The sequence below is a fragment of the Buteo buteo genome, chromosome 13 (assembly GCF_964188355.1).
Source record: "Buteo buteo chromosome 13, bButBut1.hap1.1, whole genome shotgun sequence".
In the NCBI taxonomy this organism is placed as follows: Eukaryota; Metazoa; Chordata; class Aves; order Accipitriformes; family Accipitridae; genus Buteo; species Buteo buteo.
The window spans coordinates 1,258,727-1,280,134 of record NC_134183.1 but is presented as its reverse complement, the minus strand read 5'-3'; the positions used below and the strand labels follow the sequence as shown (position 1 = coordinate 1,280,134).

At 46.7% G+C, this 21,408-nt stretch overlaps 2 protein-coding genes across 10 annotated transcripts in view; both read right to left on the bottom strand.

The window, feature by feature from the left end:
- On the bottom strand, positions 1–11,433 carry ENDOV (endonuclease V). Of its 4 annotated transcripts, none has more exons than XM_075044162.1 (9): positions 11,365–11,433; positions 10,663–10,834; positions 9,355–9,489; positions 8,874–8,913; positions 8,662–8,774; positions 8,484–8,552; positions 7,715–7,843; positions 1,419–1,495; positions 1–309 (listed from the first exon to the last, which is right to left on the bottom strand). In XM_075044162.1, exons 1-9 carry the CDS (start codon positions 11,418–11,420, stop codon positions 279–281), a joined length of 822 nt encoding a protein of 273 aa, XP_074900263.1. In that variant the 5' UTR covers positions 11,421–11,433; the 3' UTR covers positions 1–278. The 4 variants fall into 4 exon arrangements, with proteins under 4 accessions (XP_074900263.1, XP_074900264.1, XP_074900261.1 ...); XM_075044163.1 differs by having other exon boundaries at positions 1–306; XM_075044160.1 differs by lacking the exon at positions 11,365–11,433 and having other exon boundaries at positions 10,663–11,236.
- A 75-nt stretch (positions 11,434–11,508) lies between these two features.
- Positions 11,509–21,408, bottom strand: part of RNF213 (ring finger protein 213) — a 57,781-nt gene continuing 47,881 nt past the window's right edge. For all 6 annotated transcript variants that reach the window (XM_075044153.1, XM_075044157.1, XM_075044156.1 and 3 more), the window contains 16 exons: positions 21,114–21,195; positions 20,451–20,485; positions 20,027–20,121; positions 19,121–19,280; positions 18,612–18,792; positions 17,686–17,780; positions 16,876–17,127; positions 16,423–16,555; positions 15,629–15,712; positions 15,078–15,258; positions 14,752–14,953; positions 14,527–14,604; positions 14,019–14,216; positions 13,077–13,166; positions 12,784–12,962; positions 11,509–12,246 (listed from right to left, as the gene is read on the bottom strand). In XM_075044153.1, the coding sequence (XP_074900254.1) occupies positions 12,093–12,246; positions 12,784–12,962; positions 13,077–13,166; positions 14,019–14,216; positions 14,527–14,604; positions 14,752–14,953; positions 15,078–15,258; positions 15,629–15,712; positions 16,423–16,555; positions 16,876–17,127; positions 17,686–17,780; positions 18,612–18,792; positions 19,121–19,280; positions 20,027–20,121; positions 20,451–20,485; positions 21,114–21,195 (2,199 nt within the window). In that variant the 3' untranslated portion in view covers positions 11,509–12,092. The remainder of the gene's footprint in view (positions 12,247–12,783; positions 12,963–13,076; positions 13,167–14,018; positions 14,217–14,526; positions 14,605–14,751; positions 14,954–15,077; positions 15,259–15,628; positions 15,713–16,422; positions 16,556–16,875; positions 17,128–17,685; positions 17,781–18,611; positions 18,793–19,120; positions 19,281–20,026; positions 20,122–20,450; positions 20,486–21,113; positions 21,196–21,408) is intronic.

The window sequence follows — 21,408 nt, the reverse complement described above, 5'->3', positions numbered from 1 at the left end:
TTGTTGCAAACTTAACAAATGTACATTTGCTTACACAAATATTTTTACAATGCTTAAAAATCAACCCTGAGAAATATGCTCTAAACATTATCTTAGAACAGAAGCTGGTCTGCCTGCCCACCAGAACCACACACAGTGGCTGGCCTTGTCCTGACTGACACAGCCTGGCACTGCTCTCCCCTGGGGTGGCACTCGGCTGTTGCACTCGACAGAACCACAGTCTTGCTGGAGGAGAGGATCCAGTGAAGAGGAGCTCTGCAGTTTCTTCTGGCATCAGACTAATCATCCATTTCAGCCTCCTCTTTTCTGCTAGGAACAAAAACAAGGACGGGTCACAGACTTAAAAAGTAGAAACCAGGAAGACCAAATAACTATGTCACTTGGTTAATAAGGGGCTCAGATACATGGGTTTTGAGATATATGGTCATAAAGGGAATGAGTTTGTTTTTTCTGTGGCACAGACCTCCAAACTAGCTGGCCTTTGTATAAGCTTCAGCATCTGCCATGGCAGGAAGGTGTTAGAGGTGTTAAGAGATGAAGCTCCAGCACAAACGGGACACCCAGCCTCACACTGCATAGGGCTACACCCATGGCCTGGCCACGCTGTGCAACTGCCACTACAAGAGCAGCGAAAGCCCCTTCTTTTGCTTCTGGCTACATGACTCAAAGAATAGAGGAGCTGAGCTGAGCATGACCAGTTGCACCATCCAGGTGTCCTAAGGAATCCGTAAGAGGTACCTCAGTCAGCGTTAAGTAATCCCTCACTATTGGCACTGGCTACCCTCACTCATTCTGGTCCATCAGGACCCTCAGAGCAGAGCGGGATTTGAGTCCTGACACATTTCATTCATTCATCCCCAAGCAGCTCTTCAGGCAGGGCTACCTGGTATCTGTCCAGCCTGGTACTGGTGTGGGTCTGAGGGAATCCAACAACAAACTCTCGTGAACCATGCTGAAGAGGCAGTGTAGCCCCAACACAAGGAACTCCTACGCCTCAGTGGACTTGCTATGGATTTACACAGATAAACAGAGCAGCCGCTAGCCTACATTATGTAAGAGTGGGGGAGTCTGACCCTCCCCTTGCTTTCTGGGGACAGAAACCAGCTCCCTGCAGGATATTTCTGTTCACCCTCATGTCACACCTGTAGGCGTTAGTGCGTTGCTTATCGCAGGTGCCGGAAACAGACCAAATCCCCAACGACCTTCCCCAGCCTAGGACACGGTGCTCTGCAGAAGAAACGTGTGAAGTAGCATGGCTACAATCACCAGAAATCACCTTTTATGGAGGCAGCATACGTCCTGATGTCACTTGAGCTCACCTTGTTACCCCATCTGTCCCTTTAATGCCATTACTGAAGATCATTACATGAGCAGATCCCCTTTGGAGAGGCAGTTGCTTTGACTGCCCACACACCTACCTCTCTGGCTCAGAAGAGATGACCTCCAGCGGTGAACACAGCTGCTTCCGAATATACTCCCTCGATCTAATATCAGCCTGGAATTAAGGAGGAAAATGAGTGAAAATGGATTGATCAGCCTGCTTGGTGCTTCCCCTTTGTTATCTCAGTATGTCCCTGCACACCCTGATGTCAGTACATCACAAATAGCTCTTGTATGACTGTGTTGCAAAGAAGAACCTGCATGTTTCTTTCCTTGTTTGGTTTCTGTGCCTCACCGCAAGCTGCTTGGGAGAATGAAGACTTAAAATGAAGAAACAGAGGGTCCTGGACCAAACAGCCTTACTGGAGTACAGTCCATTTCAGAAGCAGAAATGACGTTGGCTGAACCCTTGCTGTTTGCCCCTTTACTTCTCATAGGAGTAAGGAGATGAGACATTGGGCACAGATAGCCCCTGCCAGCCAGTGCCTAAGGTCTGCTCAGCCCTGACCTACCCCAAGCATGGCAGGATGAACAGCCAAAGTAGGACCCAGACTGGCCTTCCTCAGCAAATCCCAGCTGCAGCTGAGTGCAACCAGCCTTCACCAAGGGCCCCTACGAGACCCAGAGGATGAACTAGCACAGGCTTCCAAGCACACACTGTGTGCAGCGAGCCTTCTTGCAGCAAGCACTGACCCAGCTGGAATCCCTCCCTCATCTTCCACCTACACTGAATGGCTGCTCATCATCATCCAGGGATGTGACAGGCCAGCAAGGATTTCCAGAGGCTTAGTAAGTAGCAGTGTTCACTGGCAAAGGGAGAGTTGCTGAGGTGATGGACTGCTTTTCCATTGTGCCTTATCTCTACACCAGAACTGCAACTCTTCTTTGATGAACCCTGGCAGCAGAGCCAGGCTGGAAGAGACTTGGGAGTCTGAGAGTGCTCTAGTGCTTTCATCCTTAGAGCCGACCCAAATGACTTCTTCCACGTATAGACACCTCCAAATGCAATGCAGGAAAATGTAATGAGCAGCTAAGCTCCTTCACAGGCCTTCCCCAACAATAGCTCATCACTGTCTGATGAGAAATGGAATAGACTTGTTAGAAACTTCAGGGCAGGGTAAGCCTTCCTTCAAGAGTAGATATTCCAAAAAGTAAACCAGTTCTCCCCTTGAACCAACGGAAGTTGCTCCACCACCCTCACTCTGTAAAGGGATCACATGCAGGTCTCTGTAGTGCTGAGGAGTTCCTGTGCATCAGCAAAACGCTCAGAGATAAAGGTGTCCAAAACAAATTACTCCCCTTCAACCCAGGACTCTGCCCACCCTTCTATTTATTGGGATCTTCTTCATCCCTTTTGCTCAGAGCTAGCAAAATCCTTCAGCATGTACTGATATACAGAAGCAGTATGTCCCCTGGCCCCCAGAAAGTTGTTGGGAGTGCCAAAACTATATGGATGTGAAGGCAGATCTCTGCAGCAGTGCAAGGCAATTTAGCATGAGACAGTGGCTCATAGATCCCTTCTCAAAAGGTGGGGAACTACTGAAGCATTTTATTGACTTGTCCCAGAGCAGCAGAATGCCCCATGGACTCTCCTGCAACAATCTTCACTGTATACTCAGTGAAACAGAAGCTGTGTCCCAGGCCTATGCTAAGAGGGATTCCCACTGGCACTGCAAGCAGGTATAGGCTGCAGCCTTCAGGCTCACAGCACTCCAAGATCATTCATGGTCTTTATAGCTGTGACACTGTGATGCTCCCAAAGGATTAGCTCTTCTGGTCACTCATCAGCTGAGAAATGGGACTCTGCCCTCCACAGGAAACTGTAAATTGAGAGGGGGAACAGGGCTATGGAGAGGGCTGTAAAGTTTGGGAATATGGCAATCCAGCAGGCGAGTTCTCAACAGGACATGGGATGAAAAGAGAGAAGCTGGCATTGCCCATTCTTGTACCCATCTCTTTCCTTCCTCTGTTCCAGCAGTTGTATGATGCAGCAACAGATGGAGAAGCACACCACTCGTCTGCTGCATATCCTTTTCCCTAGGCAAGAGCTTGGCTCATCCTGCCTATGCGCCTGATGGGCTAGCTGTGTGATGGTAATTATGCAGCTAAAGCAGGTAAAAACATCCACTAAAAGCAAACAGAGACAAGACATAAGCACATCCTTGGCTCTATCGCTTCTTGGCAGCAGTTGCAAGGCAAGTGACTGACACACCTTTCACACTGTCCTACCTCATGAGTCCAAAGGCAAAGCTGCCACGGAAGACAACGCCAAGACGTATCCGTGCTCTGGGCTCTGCTTTCCAGTACCAAAATCAAAAGGAGTAATGTTGAGAGTCTACCAAATTCATGGGTTACTGCCCTCCTCATTTGAAACTGAGCTTGGAGCCATCACCAAACCTCATCAAACCCATACTCATGCAAGTGTCCAGTTCCTCCCTTCCTCTTCTGATATACTCTCCTGTGACATGAGCCCTCCTGAGCTCACCAGGAAAACGAGATTGGTGTGTCTTACCAGCAATGCAGGATAGTACGTGGTCAGAGTGGGGCAAGAACACCAACGGAAATCCCACGAGCTGCAAGAAAGTGTTGCTGGACATTTACTGGATGTTCTTGTCCTCCATAAGTATTATTGTTCAGCTTTCCAATGCTGCACCATACTAGCAGAAGACTCTTAGATGCTATCACAAGCACACAGATCCTGGGCTCTTGGACAACTTCGAGAATTGGCAGTTGATTTTTACATTCCCTCAAAGTTTCTTTTTTAGAAACTTCCTTTCTCAAAAACACTGCTACGCCATGACATTTTAGAACAGCTGCTGTGCCCCACCTCAAAGGCAGTGTCTCTCTCCACCTAAAAAAGCAGTATGTGACCTTCCCAGCTGGAAAAGCTTCACAGGATATGATGATCATGCTAATAAAGTGGGTTAACGCATCCCCAGTGGCTGTCCTTGAAGCATTTGCTACTCTCATCACTGTTCTACTTCTGAAGTATCTCTCCCGCACCTCAAGAAGCTCCCCACCACCCCTCCATCCCTGCCATTCCTAGTCAGACCTCTCAGGTGGAGGCTCTGCCTGCTTACTGCTGGAAACGCAGCTCCACAACTGCTTAATGATTCTGCAAGCTTGAGAATGAAAAATAGTTATGTAAGGGGTGGTTTGTTTGGGAGATTTTTTTCCTTTCTCTCTGTAATTGGACAGTTTCGTAACTGAACTGACAAATAACTTTGATCACTCTTCAGGATAAGAGATTACGTGATGTATTTTATAACAAGGGAAGGAGGTTGTTCAATAGAGTCCCTACTGGGAGACCAAGGCAGCAAGAGTCACACATACAAACTATTTTTCTGGGGAAAAAAAAGCCCAACCACCTTCTGCTGACAACATAAGCTAATGCTTGATTAGGTGGCAAGTTACTAGCCAGTCCTCACTCCTAACACAGTGCTGAGAGACAGCTTAACCCAGCGTATTAACCAAGAGGCTAATCAATAAGATGGATAACTGTCCTGTAATAATCCTCACAGATTGTTTCTATTTTCAGCGGGGACTAGTGCTGGCATTAGGGTCTGGAATTGTTGCTTTGCCTATTTTGTGAGGGGCAGTGGTGATCCCTGTGCACCCAGCAAGCTTGCAGTGAGCGATACCTCTGAAGGGAGTTAAGAGTTTCAGGATATCAGCTACTGATTTCCCTGCTGCGCAGCAGGAGCTATTCACACAGAGGAGAGGGATGACGGCTTATTTCTCAGTTCTCCTAAGGGCAAGTGTTTAATATTTCACATGAAGTGACCTGCAGAAATTCACAGCCCTGGGCAGGCCTACTTCTGTCCTTCTTGGTGGGCTGGAGCAACATCAGGCTGTCCCATCAGCCACATCCTGAGCCAGCAGGAACCACTGGGCAAGATGCCAGCTGGAGCTAAAAGGATCATCAAGTGAGCTGGAGGCTGGTGTGCAGCCAACCAGGAACCTGAAACAGCGAGAGCAGAAGAATCGGTCCCAATGCAATCCTTGTCAGCTGGAGAGTGTTAAAAGCTTCTGTTTCCCTGCTGTGCTTGGGGTTCCTGGGTCTGAGCAGGCTTGGAATGTAGGCAAACACTGGAGAGGGGTTCTGACCTCTGCCAGAAGTAGGCAAGGGCAGTTGCCCTCAGGAGGGCTTGGTATTGTTCCAGGGCCACTCAGTTTGAATGCTTTGCTTATTATTCTGGGATGACAGTTCCTGCCTACCTCAATCGCTGTCTAGGTAGCTCCAAATGACCAACCCTCTGCAGAAGAGCCTCAAAATCTCACAAGCTGGCTGGGCAGAGAGATCACGCCCACGCAAGTAAATTCTCCCAGACTGGCCTTGCGCTTAAACATGGAATAAGGACTAAGTGAGATGTAAATACTGATTGTAGGTGATAATGAACTTCCCCCTGCTTTCTCTGAAAGATCACTTCTCTCACCTGCATCACAGCCACAGTTCCTTTGGCAGCATGACCACATTGTGGGCTGAATGCAAATCAAACTGTTTCTGATCACTGCCTAGATAGTGTTGCATGCCCAAGCACAACATACCCTATACAGACCTGCCAGCTGTACTTCTAGGAAAATAGAAGGTTTAAGTTCCCACAACAGTTACACAGCACTACCCATGCTGCAGCATAGTACTGCCTTCATACAAGCCATAAACACAGCCTCAAAAAGGCATGGGCAGCTGAGCTTTCTTAAGAGCATTATAATTCTAGGGCTACCAGAACTTATAAACTAGGAGCTAATGATCCAGAAGTCTTTCAAGGCACTGGGAAAGCCATAACCACATCACCCATCAGGTCTGCAAGCTTGTCCTGGGGACATGCCATAGCAAAAAGGGCAAGGAAGTCATCCACAGCAGGACTCCCCACAGCCTTCTACCTCCTAACTCCAGCTTCAGGTGCTCAAGAGCTGAGGCTTCCAGCACTGCCCTGTGTCAAGATCTGTGGAAGTTACCACACAGAGGAACTGTGACAGGGAGAAGTCCCATAGAAAGGTTTAAGTGTCCTCATCTCCTGCCATTCCTCTACCTCTACAGTAAACACACTCCTTTTTGGATTTTTAATCTCTCTGTAAGGAAAGTGACAACAATTCATTCCATCACCTTAAATAAAGGTTGTAGTTAGAGAACTGGAAGAATCTTAGAACATAGACAGAAACTGGAGATAGCTGGAAATGAAATGAGGGTGATGAAAAGCTCCAAGTCACCTTCTTGTTTCCAAAGGGAATGCTTTTCCCCTTTCCTCTGAACATGCCGAACTGCAGAGCTAGCTCAGAGCTCTGCGGAGGCATCTGTCCCTTGCTGGAAGAGATTACATAAGAAGATCTATCAGCCTACTCCCGTCTGGCAGGTAGTGGTTTATGAGATCAGAAACTCCAGTTCTGGTATGGACACTTCAAGGTTTGTTTTGCTCTAAGGCGTTAGATTTTTGTCTGGTTTATAACTATAGACTCGAGACTCTGTTTTCAGAAAACACTGCAGTACCAATGAGAAGCTCCTGTGTGCAGAGACTGCGTAACAGCCCTCAGCAGGATCACCTTAGCTGCTCTGAGGAGCTGCAGAGCAAAGGTAGCCAGACACCTGACAAGAACGGCAGTGTAGCAATGTGAACAGCATGTTCCAGAGCAACGTTACAAACACGGACATCTGAATGGGCCCTGCTCCCTGGGCAGTCGCTGGGTCTGGCCTGCCTGAGCCACTAACAACAGGGTGACCCTGAGAGAAGGGAAGCACTTGTCAGGCTAGAAGTCCCAGAGGCTTTATACTTCTCCAGATCCTTTCCTCAAGGCCTGCTGTGATTTAATTAGTCTGAAGCTGAGCCTTGGTGGCAGCTGCGGCTCACTGACAGTGATCCAGTGCTGTCACCTACTGGCTGGCTGCCGCCCCAGAGCCTGCAGCTCCTTGCGGAGTGCAGTAGCAGGAAAAAGCCCAGAGGAGCAGCACTGCAGTCTGTGCTAGGCTCAGAGTGCCCAGGAAAACTGCATTTCCAGCTCCTCTGTATTAACATCAGCATCAGAGTGGAACCAAGAAATCAGTCAGGCTGGGTCTGCAGTAAGGGCTTTGTGTGCTTCCAGGCACTGTGTCACAAGAACAAGCAAGGAAGAAGGAAGGATCAGTTAGCTACCACATAAACACCACCACAACAGGTTGGGGAGAACAGGCCAGCAAGAAGGGTGCCAGCTGCAGAACTGTCAGTTGCAGACGGGTGGCAAAGTGAGGCTCTGAAACATCGCCATAGGCTTAGCATCCACAGTCCCCCTCCACTGCCTGCTTGCCTGCTTCCCTACTCCAGGCCTGCCTTCCCCTTCCTCAGCTCCCCTGCTTTTGTACCTGACGGATGGGCTCCGGAATCCGGTACCTGCAGCAGGACTTGACTAGGCGCACAGCTGTCTCTAGGCACACCCTGTGACCCACAGAGATATAAAGCGGCTTAGAGCTGTTGTTGTAGCTACGCAGGACCTGTGCATTCAGAAACAAGAAAGATCAAATACTTAAGAGGCTTATTCTAACAAATACAGAGTGGCAGATGAATTATAAGCTAGCCAGTTGCCTTCAGAAGGTGGGATGGTGGCTCTGTATTTGGCAATTCCCAGCATCTCCTCATAGGGACTGTTTACTCTTTTGGACCCCTGTGGCCCTTCCCCATATGCCTCACGCTGCTCTGGGAAACAGAGAGAGACTTGCTAATGCAGGCTATGTTGAAATAACACCAGACGCAGGAAGTTTCTTACATCTGCCCATTTCCTGTGCAGCACCCTTCTGAGTCAGAGGCTCCTGTATTGCATTCTGGTAAGCTGCTACAGAATTGGCACTTCTCCTTAACTGTGGTTCACGAATGGGGGTGCTGGAGCACGGCACCTCAGATGCCATAGCCATGGACGTGAATATATCCAACACCTGAAGTGTCAATTCTTTCTACAAATGTCTGAGCCCACAGAAAGGGGAAAGCAGTGTTACTGATCACCTGTTCACACTGTGTTTTCCTGAACTAATATCACCAAGACAGTCCCACTAGAGAGACAGCATGCTCTAGTGCTCCCAGCTACACAAAGCTGGAAGACTCGATGGCCAAGCAAATAGGAAACTCCCCACAGCTTACCAAGCCCAGGACTCTCCCTGAGGTGCCAGTCAGTGGGAACGTATCTCCTTCCCTCTGCAGGGAACGAATCTAGGGATAAACACACACAAGGTCAGTTGGTTAGGAAGTAGTTGTATGTGGCTGTCCCAATTCTCTTGGGATATTGAAGAGTAGAAATAAACTCCCAGCCTGGCCTAACCTGCTCTCTGTGCAGCTCATTCCTGACCAAGCCATCCACCTGCAGGAGGTTCTTGGCCACTCCAATGCATGGTAGATCCGTCAGGACTCCGAGGTGACAGGCCACACCAAATCCTGCCAACAATGAGTCACTGTAACTGCAGAACACCAGAGAACAGGAATCTCAAGCAGCACAGGGACCCTGGAGAGCACTGTTCTCCAGTAAAGTCCTACCTCTGGGATGAAGCAGGCCATTCCCATCTACAAGAAGTACCTGAAAAAGCCAAAAAAGAAATGTTACTTCCTATGCGCTGAGAGACACTCGAACAGGCAAACAGTGATGCTGGCACCGTGAGAAAGGAGAAGTCTGTCTCAGTCCTTTTACTTCTCTCTATAAGGGTCTTCCTGCAGTGCTGTCTACACCTGACTCTTAATGATCAGCAGCATGAGCTCTTAGTGGCTGGCAGCACTCTTCACTGGTGCTGCACACAGAATGGGACTCCCATTATCAAGGGAGGCCTGGCTGTTCTTAGCTTAGCATCCCTCATCCCTAAGGAAAGGGCAATAGATGCTTCACTACAACTCTGACACCACACTTTCCACCCGCCAGTGGAAAACAGCCAGACAGTGTGGTCTCAGGAGTGGGTAGAACACCTTTCAGCAGTACTCTGCACCCTCATGACATCTCAACTCAGGACAAAGAAATATGCCATACCTGAGGTTTGAGCTTGGGCTCCTCCTGCTGAAGTCTCTGAACAGCTTCCACCAGGAAAGGGACCTCTCGGAAGGCTAAGAATCCTGCCACGTATGGGGCACTCACAGCCACCATCTGGCAATCCTCGTACAGCACCTGGGAGCAGCGGGACAGTGCAGAGACAAAGACCTCCAGGACTTTGCTGGTTAGTTCCTGACTGTTTCAGAGGCATCTCCTCTGGTTTATGTCCCCTACTCTCATCTTTTTTAAAATAATCTGCTTCTGGATCTCTCCTACAAAGCTAAGGCCATTGGGTTGTGTCCTTCTGTCACTCAATTAGAGAAGGGGATGGATAATGGACTGCTGACAAAAGGCAGCTGGACATCACCTACCATACCCTGCTTGAGAGTCAAGTCCTTGAAACAAAATCGGGGCAGCTATTCAAATAGACAGTGGGGGACCTCAAAGTTCACCCAGTCAGAGCATTATCAAAGGGTGTCTGTCTCCATACAGGGATAAGCCAAAGGAAACCGTGTAAGACAGGACAAAAAAAACGTTCACACAGGGCAAGTCAAGAATCAAGGCAGGATTTGAGATTCAGTTCATAAAAATCCCAGCAGCCAGTATCAAACTTTATTTTTCTGCTTATTCTAGGTTTTATAGTTAAAGATCATTTTTATATCATTTTGAAAGCTGGGAAAGAGGCCAAAAATCTTTATTAATTCAAGTAAAATGACTGGGGGGTATAGGATTCACGGCGGTTTTGAGAAGGCTTTTATGTATTACATCCCGTATTATTAGTTGATTCCCAGCAAGAACTCACAAACAAGACATCTGCTGTTTGAGTGCTACAAATACTTTAATTTCCTCTGTTGATTAGCACTGATTTTGTCTCCTTCTGGGTAGTGGCCGAGACGGATTATTTTTTACATATATGTAAAGCAATTAGAGACTGCTGTGGCTGACCATGGACTACACCTCATCACAGTATTTTCTGATTTACCAACTAACTTGAATGCATACTAAACCTCTCTCTCGACGCCTTTTAAGTTCCCAGTAATCTTACAAACCTCTCACAATTAGGAGTGGTTTGCATCGCATCTTCCTAAACTTCTGACTAAATCCTTACACTTTTTTTTTTTCTGTTTATCTTTCTTGCAAAGCGTACAGCTGGAGACTTTGTTGAACATACATGTGATAACGTACTGATGTCCCGTGAGGCAGAGGCACAGTAGATAATGGCCTTTACGTAAGCTTTCTGTTAAAACCCTCGTGTTCTTGCACACCTGGACACAATCCTAGGGAGAGAAGTTGTTCACTTGCCATTACCTCAAGAGCGGGGTAGCTGAGAACGACCAGGGAAGCGCAAGCACTGGTGTCATCTCCTTTGATATAAGATAAATCCACACCTCCCACTCTTTCCAGTCCTGCAAAACTTGAATCTTTCTGCCACTCCTCGGTGTCCTCCTCAACCACACTGGCTTTTAACTTGGCCTGCTCTCTAGAGAAAGACCACACAGCTGCAGTCAAAAGGCTGACCCTTCCTCCTCGGCTCCAGGCCTCATCCAAGCACCGAGGCCCTGCTCCATCCCAGTCACCACAAACCGAACCGCGCTCAGGCTGTGCCCCTGCAGGCCCAGGAGGAGCCCACCGACCCAGCTGCGGGGGCAGAGCACCGGGGCGGGGGGGGGAGCTCTTCTCGAGGGACCCCATAACTTGCAGGGATGCAGGAACCCCTCCGCTTTCTCCAAAAAGGGGAGCCGGGGGATGGACCTCCCCTCACTCTGTGCTTGTCCCCGTTAGGCCCGGGGGTGAAGAGGATCCCCGGCAAGGGGACCCCGCCGCGGCTGGCCCGCTAGCGAGCGGGAGAGAATGGGGGGAGCCCCGCCGGGCCTACCACCCCGCCATCCCTACCACCCCGCCATACCAGCCCCGGCCGAGCACGGTTGCCATGGCTACCGCACGGCCAGCCCCCCCCCCAACCCCTACAGCGCCCCTCCCGCGCATGCGCAGGGCGCGCCGCGCCGTTACCGTTCCCAACGGCGGAGGGTGGCGTCCGGCGGCGGCTCCGCTGCGCGCCCCGACATGGCGCCGCGCCGGAAGGCGGCGTCAGGGCCCGTCACCGCCGCCGGGAAGGCGGGCGGAGAGAGAAGGAAACGGGAGGAGCCGCGGGAGCGAGAAGGAGCTTTATTGAGAGAAACAACGCCGGGGCGGCGGGGGGAGAGGGGTCCTGCCCCCGGGGGAGATAAGGCCGCCGCCGGTGGTTTTGGGTTTTTGGTATGTTTGGGGTTTTTTTCCAAATTTGGTCCCAAGTCGGCAGTGGGGCTGAAGAGGCTCCACCAGCGGAACAGAGAAAGGGTGGGCAGGGGAGGGTCGGTACCGGAGCAGCAAGGAAGGGGCAAGGGGGGAGCAGGAGCCTGGTCTGCAGCTTGGTGACAGTTCGGTGTCCAGAGAAAGGCAGATTACAAAAAAAAAAAAGCCCAAGCTTTTTAAAAAAAAATCCTTCATCTTCAGCAGGCAGCTTTGGTTTTTTATGATGCCTTCACGAGTCTCTTCTTCTCCACCATCCTTTTGATGCATGAAAGCATCTAATCTTTGCAGCATAGTTTGGGTACTGAAGTTAATAAAAAAAACCAAAACACACAAACCCAAACAACCAACGCCCCCAGGTTCTAGAATCTCACCAACACCACATGTTTATGGCACTAAAATTGCCAGTGTAACAGGAAGGTCAGACAGACCTAGTGTTGCTAGTGGTCCTAGCTTTCCCTATGCTCTCTTTTGAAGAGAACAGCTGCTTTCCATGTAGCAATAGCATGACAGAGAAGAATCTCGTCTGGAAACAGCTCTTGCAGCTCTGTAGCTAACTCAGAGTCTTTTGCATCAAGGTAAGGAATGAGTGATTCCTTCAGGCTGGAAAACAAAGAGCAAAATTAGTATTAATAGATGGTGTACAGCAAACTACAGGTAGTATTTTGTAGGGTAGGAATGCACCGATATTAAGTATACTGAGTTTTAATGCATGTATTTTGTAATGAGAAGGATTAGAATAGCCAGTCAGATTTATAGAGAGGCTAGAGAACCCAGAAATGGGAGGCTGCAGGTCAGAACCAAGCTGCTAGGGCCAAGCTGTACGTGTGGACAGCTGAGTGAGTGACTGCAGAAGTGCTTGTGTTTATCTTTAGAGCTCATGAATAGCAGCTCCTGGCATATTCCAGCAGTGTTCCCAAAATAGCTTGTGTAAGATGAAGAAGAGTCATACATGCCAGAAACAGGCAGTGTGTCTTAGAACTAGCTGCATATTCTTAATGTTGATGGTTGTGCTTTGTGCCCAGCAGGGCAGTCATTTGCCAAGGGAACCGTATCCATCACATGCATTTTCAGAGACAGAGAAGAGACGCTTAAGTTAATAACAACTGTGGGCTGGTTTGGGCTGCTTAACTCTGTTACCTCCATATGGGTCTGAATTCATCCACAGCTTGGACACGTCTCAGCTTCAAGACAATCATTTCATGGAGCTCCTGCAGGAAGGTTTCCAGCCTTGAGTGGACAAGGAAGGTGTTGAGGAGCTTGGCAATCTCTGGACTGAGCTCAGCTTTGTAGGCTGTATTGATGTCTACAAAAGGATCCTAAAAAAAGTAGTGAGGGAGGAAAAAAAAAACAACCAACCATACACATTTGAGCAACTTCATTTGAGAAGAGGCAACAGCTGATAAGACACTGAAGTTATCAGTGTACCTTACCCTTTTGAGGCGCAGAAGCTGCTCAGATTTGCGGGTGGAAAGAAGTTGCCACAGGGCTATGTTGTGCTTTAAGTGGCATCGTCTAAGGGCCTGAAAGAAAAACACATATATGGAGTGAACCTGAATGTAAGGGATGTGTTTAGGAACTTGTCCACACCCTGCCCTGCCCATGCAGGTCAAAACTGCAGAGGAACACAAGCACAGAGAGTTCAGCAGGGAGTTCACTGAGCCCTTTTAACCTTGGTGTAGAAGCCCATCTGCAGTAGGCTTCTCTCTCTGTCTTCCCCATTTTGCCTTCAAGAATCCATCTTTTTGGTATCATGAAAGGGAGTGGGAAAGCAATAGGGCTATGATGTCACACATACTTGTCATAACATGGTGCTTTTGCCCCCTATCAGTAAAGGGCCTCTTTTCACACATCATTAGGAGATAAAACCTTCCCCTGTCACCACTTTTGAGAGGTAAAGGGATATTTTCAATCCTGCTCAGCACCAGGTGAGCCAGTGTCACTGAAAGCTGACTCATAATTGAAAGTTCTCCCTTTTCTCAGCTTTAGCATTGCAACTAATTATGCTGATACGAAACTGAGAATTCTCCTTCCTGGTGCTGACAGAAGAACTTGCATCTGCAGAGAAGAGTTTGACCTTCTGCATATCCTGCACCTGACCCTTCTGTAGGGTTTTGCAAGAATGTGCTAAGCATTGCAAGTTGTTAAGATGCTCCCACCTTGCAAACACTGGTTGCAGGGGAAGTGAAAATTGTCTTGTGTCCCCGTCCCCCGTCCCCCCCCCCCGCCCCACTGAATCTGGTGGGGAGGGAATTCTATCACATACCTTTTCAAGCTGAACTTTTGCTGGGCTTGGAGATCAGACTGGCTGGATTTAGTATAAACCAGTGCAGATTTTATCTTGTAAGAATAAGAGCTTTGCTCTCAGGACTCACCTGCAGTACATGAGGGTTTGTCTGATCACCCATCTGCAGAACATTTTCAATGTAGTCAGTCAGAAGCATTTCAGCATTCTCCCCAGCCATGGCCAGGAATCCCAAGGTAATTTCAGTGATGGACAGAGCATCACAGACATCACTGTAAGACTGTAGTTCCCCACTGATCATGTTCATCACAGAACTGGGGAGAGGACTCTGAAAACCATGAAGTCAAAGCAGTTGCTAATATTAGTTTAGAGCCATTCCTTATTGGTGCTTAAGTTGCTAAAGTCATAGAAGATGGCAGAGCCCCAGATTTAGGAAACTGAAAATGCTTAACTATATCTCTTTCCTTTGTAAATCCTGGCTGACAAAAGAAGGCCAGTTTGTATGTACTCAAGGCATGCCGAGAGACTAGCAGACAAGCCTTCAGATGAACAAGGCAAGTGACAGAAGATAAACCTAATATTTCTTCAGATATCAGGGGTCACATGCTTGCCCTGTTTCCTCCAATGCAGAAACCCACCTGATCCAGCTTATTCCTGACATCACTGAACATCTGCTCATAATTCCGATCATGTCTGTACACAAGGGTAGGTATTCCCTGTCAGGAGAGAAACCCATGGTTGTAAAGCTTTGGTAACATTGCTTACCCTGCTGCAGTGCATGCCTGGCTGCAGCAAACACTGCAGGGCTCCAAAATCAGCCAAGAAGTTGTCTGCAGAAAACATAGCTAGCTGTCTTGTCCTACCTTTAGGGTGATGAGTGGTTTCCCCTGCAGGAACTTGCTGATGACTTGCTGCTGGATCCTCTCCAGATCAAAGTCCTGCAATGTCTCCCCTCCCTTCTCCATGCTGTACTGGCAGTTGGACAAGATCAGAGGAATCAGGTCTCTCTCAAGCTCATAACTGATCAAGTGCAGGTCAGCCACTTCTGATGGACTGATGAAGTACCTGCAGAAGAGAAAACAGTCTCCATTTAGAGAAGCCTTTATGAAGCAGGGGAAAATTGGTGTGATCGTGGTAGCTGGTAACACAACAGAGCCAAAAAACATGCCTAGCTGGAATAGCAACATACCTGTCATCTTCCTTGATGTGTTTGTTCACCGAGTGGATAAAGTCATTGTGCAGACTAATGAGATAACTGGCTAAGGCTGTGGAGCAGAGGCCCAGCCCCTGTCGACGTGGCAGAAGGACCTCAAGCTTGCTGTCCAGGGTCAGGTCAGCATCACAGTAGCCTTTAGGAAGCTTAATTTCCCCTGAAATAAAAGGCAGAGAAGACTGCTTGAGGTGGCCCAGAGCCAGCCCACAATGAGCAAGCCTCTCCTGAGCTGACCCAGGTCAGGAGAAAGTATAGAACCTGAAAAAAGCTGCACTCTTTCCATTACGTATAAGCACTAAAGGCAAGTTCAGGTGAGAAGACTACAAGAGGGAAATAAATTCGTCCATTTGCACCTAGATCTTCTTAAACCTTTAATGGCCAAGGTCAGTTCTGAAGATATGTCTCAGCATCACTGATGGGAGGAACTTGAACTGTCAAAGAGTAGTAGTAGAAGAGCATTGTCTGACAGCTGGCAAGTCCTTGCTTCCATCACTCTCAAAACAATGCTGAGAAAGAAGGGTACTCACCATTGGTGTCCAGCGAGCTTCTCAGCTTGTTCCAGACAGACAGAAACACATTCACTCTCCTCTGTAACAGGTCCCTCATCACATCTGAGGAATAACAGAAAGACGAATCCTTGAAACACCTTTTACTGGCAACACCGTGAAACTCCACAATACAAGAATTTTCAAAGGACACCACTGAACTCTATGCAACTGCTCAAACAGATTGAGAGAGACTAAACAGACATTAAACAGTTTTCTAATGGTATCGAATTGAGTAATTTTCTCTGTTTGTTTATATTCTTCCATTATGGTCTGCTATTGGCCCAGGCTACAAGGCTGGATGGATCCTTGGTCTGATTCTGCATGACCTTTAAGTAGTTTTCCACAAGTGCTTAAAAATGTTAAGTAATTGTACTTAAGTACAATTGAAGGAGTTGCCACAAAATGTCTGTATGCTGCTCATGAATGGAAGGGAAGGACATCTATTCCACCTTTTAGGCAGGCCCTGCTCTAGGGCAGTGCTTAAAAACTCAACATACCCACTGCTGCATTCAGGGATTTATCTTGCCTATCTCTGAGCAGAGTCCCCGCCCCTTGTGAACAATCTTCCTGTGCTTAATTCTTTTCAAAGTCACCTGATGACTATTCCAAGCATAACTCCAGGGTTAAGGTCTCCAATTCATTTGGATGGGAGTTAAAAGGAAAATATCGGGGCTCAAGACTGCAAGCTCAAGAGAAGTTTTCATCTTCATTTTCAACTGGACTACCCAGTGCTTTTTGTTTCACTAATTACGGTTTTGGCAGAATCTTCTCACCTGATAGGGGTTCCTTAAGGAAGTCTCTGATCGAACCCTGTTTGACAGCAGCAGTGTTCTGAAATCGCCTCACCAAGTCTCTCTGCAGAGCCAGAATCTCTGGTAAGAATTTAACCAGCCTCAGTTCTGTTTCCTGGAAGAGGAAAGGGGGCCTATGAGTGAGGTTGTTCTTGGACAAACCAGTTCCAAATAGTTTTATGGAATTACTTTTTAAATGTTTAAAAGAAAAAATACTTTACACGTGCAGTTCTCAAGATTATAGGAAGTTATCAGAATGAAGACACTGTATAATCCAACAGTGGTTTAGTCCTGGGCAACTGGCGCTAGGTGACCCTGCCCAAGCAGGGGGTTGGACAAGGTGACCTCCAGAGGTCCCTTCCAACCTCAACCAGTCTATGATTCTATGAACTGATCTCTGAACATTGTGGGGTCTCATCCCTGTGTCACACCCACCTTCTGCAAAAACTTCCAGAGGAGAGGGACAGTGTCCTTAGCATTCTTTTGCTGAACTACATGGCCCAAGTTCTCCACTGAAATCCTCTTTCGGCAGCTCCACATCTTGGAATGATGTATGTGACTGTCCTTTGGCAGCTGGGACAGGAAAGTGACTGGGTCACCATACACTATTTTCACTATTGGATTGGAAGAAATTCTCTCATCCTCTTGTATTTGTCTATTTAACTTCAGAATTTTTTTATCCAAATCCTGCATTAAAAAAACAACAACAAAAAAACCCAAATTATATCAGAATTGTTAGTGTCCTGCCATCTTGAACCTCCAGATGACCAGTTGACACAGAAATATGTCAAAGCAGAAGATGAACTCTTAGGGAAGGCATGTAAAACACATACTGTAAGACAGCTGTTTATACCATAAAGTTATTCTTTGTTCTCCAGCTCATCCAACTTGCAGGTCTTCCATTCTTGAGATGATGTATACGGGGGAAAAAAAAGGCAGACAGGATTCATTTGGGGCAACCATATGCTCACTTGGACAAATGCTTTCAACTGAGCTAAGACATTTCTGCTTTTCCAGCTATGTAAAAACTTCATAGCACAACTCTAGTCTCAGATACTCATTTCCACAGGTAGAATAAAGTTGGCTGATCCTTACAAATTAAAGCTAACCTGAAGTTGTGTCGTAGATGGCTTGGCTTTGGGAATAGCTAGGTGAAAAGCATAGCACATTACAGCAGGTCAGATTTCCAAATAAGTAGATTTTTAACTGCTCAGCTACTGAAATTTTATACAGCAAATTTCTTACCTCCAATTCAGGAACAATAATTGTGTTTGCAACAACTTCTTCCCATTTGTTTCTCTTCTCCTTGGTGGAGAGCACATTATCAAACCGAACTGGCCCTGCAACAGGAATATTTATCTCTTACGTCTGCACTATTTCAGTTAAGAGAAACCACAGATTTTCTAAGCTTCCAGATGTGACACCCTTGCGAATTAGCACAATAAGCCAAGAACAATTACAGAGGTCCTAGAAGCTAACCGAGTATCTTGGTCTAGCTGGAGAGCGTCATCCAAAACAGCACACAGTGATCACAGGTTATCAGAAGCTTCTGTCCAGTCATTCATTTGAATGTTGTGGACATTTATACAAGTCCCAGAAAGGTTAAACAAGTTGTTCAGGGTCAGACCATGATCAATGACAGACCAAAGAACAGAGCTTGGAATACTGATTTGTGCTGTCACACACTAAAAATATGGCTATTACATATAAATCCCCCTATGACACAATGACTCATGTCAACTTGAACTCCAGATTCTACCATGAACCATATTCTGCCATCCCTCTTCTACCAAGTAGCTTCTTGGTAGTCATTTAGAGGGCAATATGGTATATAGATTATACACAGCATGAGCTACTGTGCTTTGAGTAGCATCTCTGCTTGTGAGCTGAAAGCTCTGTAAACATATCATGAGGTTATTTATTCAGTAATTCCTTTTCAGAATTATGCACCAAACCTTGCAAACCCCACATATACTCAAACAAAAGAGAAGTAAACAGCCAAAAATTCTTCACTTCCTACAGTCAGAAACAAGCCTCAAGTTTCTGGATCTTCCTCATCAGCTCAGCTACTGCCAGTTGGAAATGGTCTATTAGCAAAGAAGCTAAATAACTGCTGCCCTTAAAATATTGATAGAGCTTGCAGATGTGATATAGCAGGTAGTTGTCCTTACACTGGCCTGGGTGCTGATGGGTGTTCTTGAGGAGGCTGCTGAGGACAAGATGAAGGATGGTGATAGTCTCATCCACACTCTTCCCCAAAATTTTTGTCAGCTGTGCCAAGTCCTCCCGAATGTGCTGCTGCAGGAAACTCACAGAGTTGTGCACCGGTGGCTTGATAATCCTTTGCAATGACTGAAGAGGAACAACAGGCAAGAATGAGCATAGCCAATAATGTCCAGTTGAAGCAGAAGGCATGCAGAACTACAGTCTTAACAGAAAGTCAACCCCATCCTATAGGATTCCTACCACTTGAACAAATAAAGGCAGGTATGTGTGTATATGTATGCATGCAAGTGCATGAAGGAACCAAAATCACTTCTGGGCAAGGAAGAAAGTGAATCTGGGTCTTGCATCTTGAAAGACTACCCTAGTTACCTGGCAATATAATGAAAAGGACCAGCATCATACAAAGGTTTCACTACGTTTCATGCGGCCACTTGGAACTATTATTGGAAGATACCTGAGGATCTTTTGTGGCTCCCAGCAACATTGTCAAATGTGTGAGCAGGCGTATCAGGACAAAGACAACTGGGGACATGGCCCGATCAGACACTCCCATTGTTTTTCTGTGTTGTACATCTCCAAGTATGTGGCCAGTTTGAGTTCTGTCTTCATTACTCCTGTTGGAAAGTATATATAGTATTTTTTTTCTTTGACAAAAAACACACAAGAGATGTCTTTGATATCCAGTAATGTCTTTTTGACCCATAAGTTCTTTGAATGCTATAAAAGCTGCCAATTAGAAGTGCTACAGGGGAATGAGGACTTCCAGTAAGTTTTGTACACAAAAAAGCCAGTTTGGTTTTGCTGGCTGATTACTCTTCCTTGGACATCTCTTCCTAATACGTTTTCTACAAAAGAGGCAATGTCCAGCCCTGTAGAGCAAGATTAGCTAGCTCCATGCTGGATAGACAAGAAGCCACTATTAGAATTAGCGACTTTAACATTCTTACACAAGGGCTGTAAGTGCTAATCCAGAGAATCGAGGAGGGGGGAGCACAAGTCATAGTGGAGCTCTAGTAGAAGTTCTTCAGTCACACTGATCCATTTAAGAAAATGTTGCCTATTATATATGTTGGTATAGAACCACATAACCTATATCAGCCTGGATGAGCAGGGAGATGAAAAACCCTAAACCAGCAGCTTGACAAGATCTTATGTTAAGACAGTTTCTGCAAAGTCAGAGTTATACCAACACACCTAACAGCTGAGCCTCTTCCCCCTCAGAGGCCAATGTCTGAGCTAACGGGGAATCCTAAGTGCCACTTTTCAGGTAGCAGCGTGAAGTGGTTGGTACCTTCTGTCTTGAAAGCATGACAGGCAAGTACTGCATCAGTTAGCACTGAAAAGTTTAATCAAAGCATACCGGAATTCTTGAAAGCCACGCAGTGGTTTATGCAGTTGCCCTCCAACTTGGGCACCACAGTCAGGACAGTGGCTAGTTTCCATGGGGAGGCCACACTAGCAAAAAGCAAAAGGAGAACACTGAATTCCCAAGTAAGAGCCTCTCCAGCAGAGAAAGAGAATGAAACAAAAATCCAGGCTGTAACTGGTTAATTCAAAAACTGCTATATACTAGGCAAAAGACTTCTGCCTGTCTTGTTTCCTTGATTTATGGTATAAGCTGTTAGATCTATTCTAAATTTTATATTACAATGGCAAAATTATTACTAATATAGAGTTTAGAAAATGAACCACTGTGCAACAGAACATTAAAACTAGTAAACAAAATAGAAGTGTATTGTTGAAAACACCACCTGCTTAAAAACCCACCAGTCTCAAATTCTTACCTCTCCTACAGTGCAGGGGTGGCCATTTGGACATGCTATCAAGAAAGAGAAACAAACAGGACAGTATTATAAGACAGACATTTATAAAGCCTCTGTTATTTCCTTTCTTAGGGACCATCATATTGGAGCAAGAAATATGCTTCAAGATCTAATCAAAAGCACTGACTGTCCCAAAGCTCAAAGGAATGATAGGCTCATATAGGAACCCAAGGAATTTTTCAGTGCTTCTCTCCTTGAGAAACAAGGAACAGAAGCCTGAAAGATTCTGCTACTGAGTAACAAATGGGCCAGCAAGCATGAATGCTCCCACCCCTGGATTCCTAGCCTGCACTAAGATCCTACTGCAGAAAACAGAGGACTGAAAGCTGGCTAGAAAGGTGGCAAAGTGCTCCTCTTCTGTTCACACCACTTTAACATTGCCAGAAGTAACAGGACAGGTCTTCTGCACCCTCAAGCTTTGTAAACGGCTATAAGCTTGAGACTAAACAGAAGTTCAATGCATTTTGGTGCATTACCCACATACACCGTAGCTACAAGTCTTAAGTTACAAAGGATAACTCATGCTGAGAAGAGGAGTGTGTCTGTCCTCAGATTTGGAACAGTTTCATTCAAAAACCAAGGATTATTCTTCAATTTCTTTCACAGCCAGTCAGGAGCACTTACTGTACCAGCGCAGAGTGGCCACTCCTTCCCAGGCCCTCGCCTGAGCCATTATATCTTCTGGCATTGTAGGCAGAAAAGAGTGCTAAGGAGGAAAAAGGAAAAAAGGTGACGAAAATATAAATCAGTTCCTTTCCTGAAACAGTTGCTCACTGGTTCTTTATTCATGATGAAGAACAAGCACTATCAATATTGTTAAGACTCGCACGTGCACTCTCTAGACACCCTGAACTGGACTCCTCTTGGTGGGGCCTGATGTGCCCTGGCACGTACCAGAACATTTCCTTACACCTTGGAA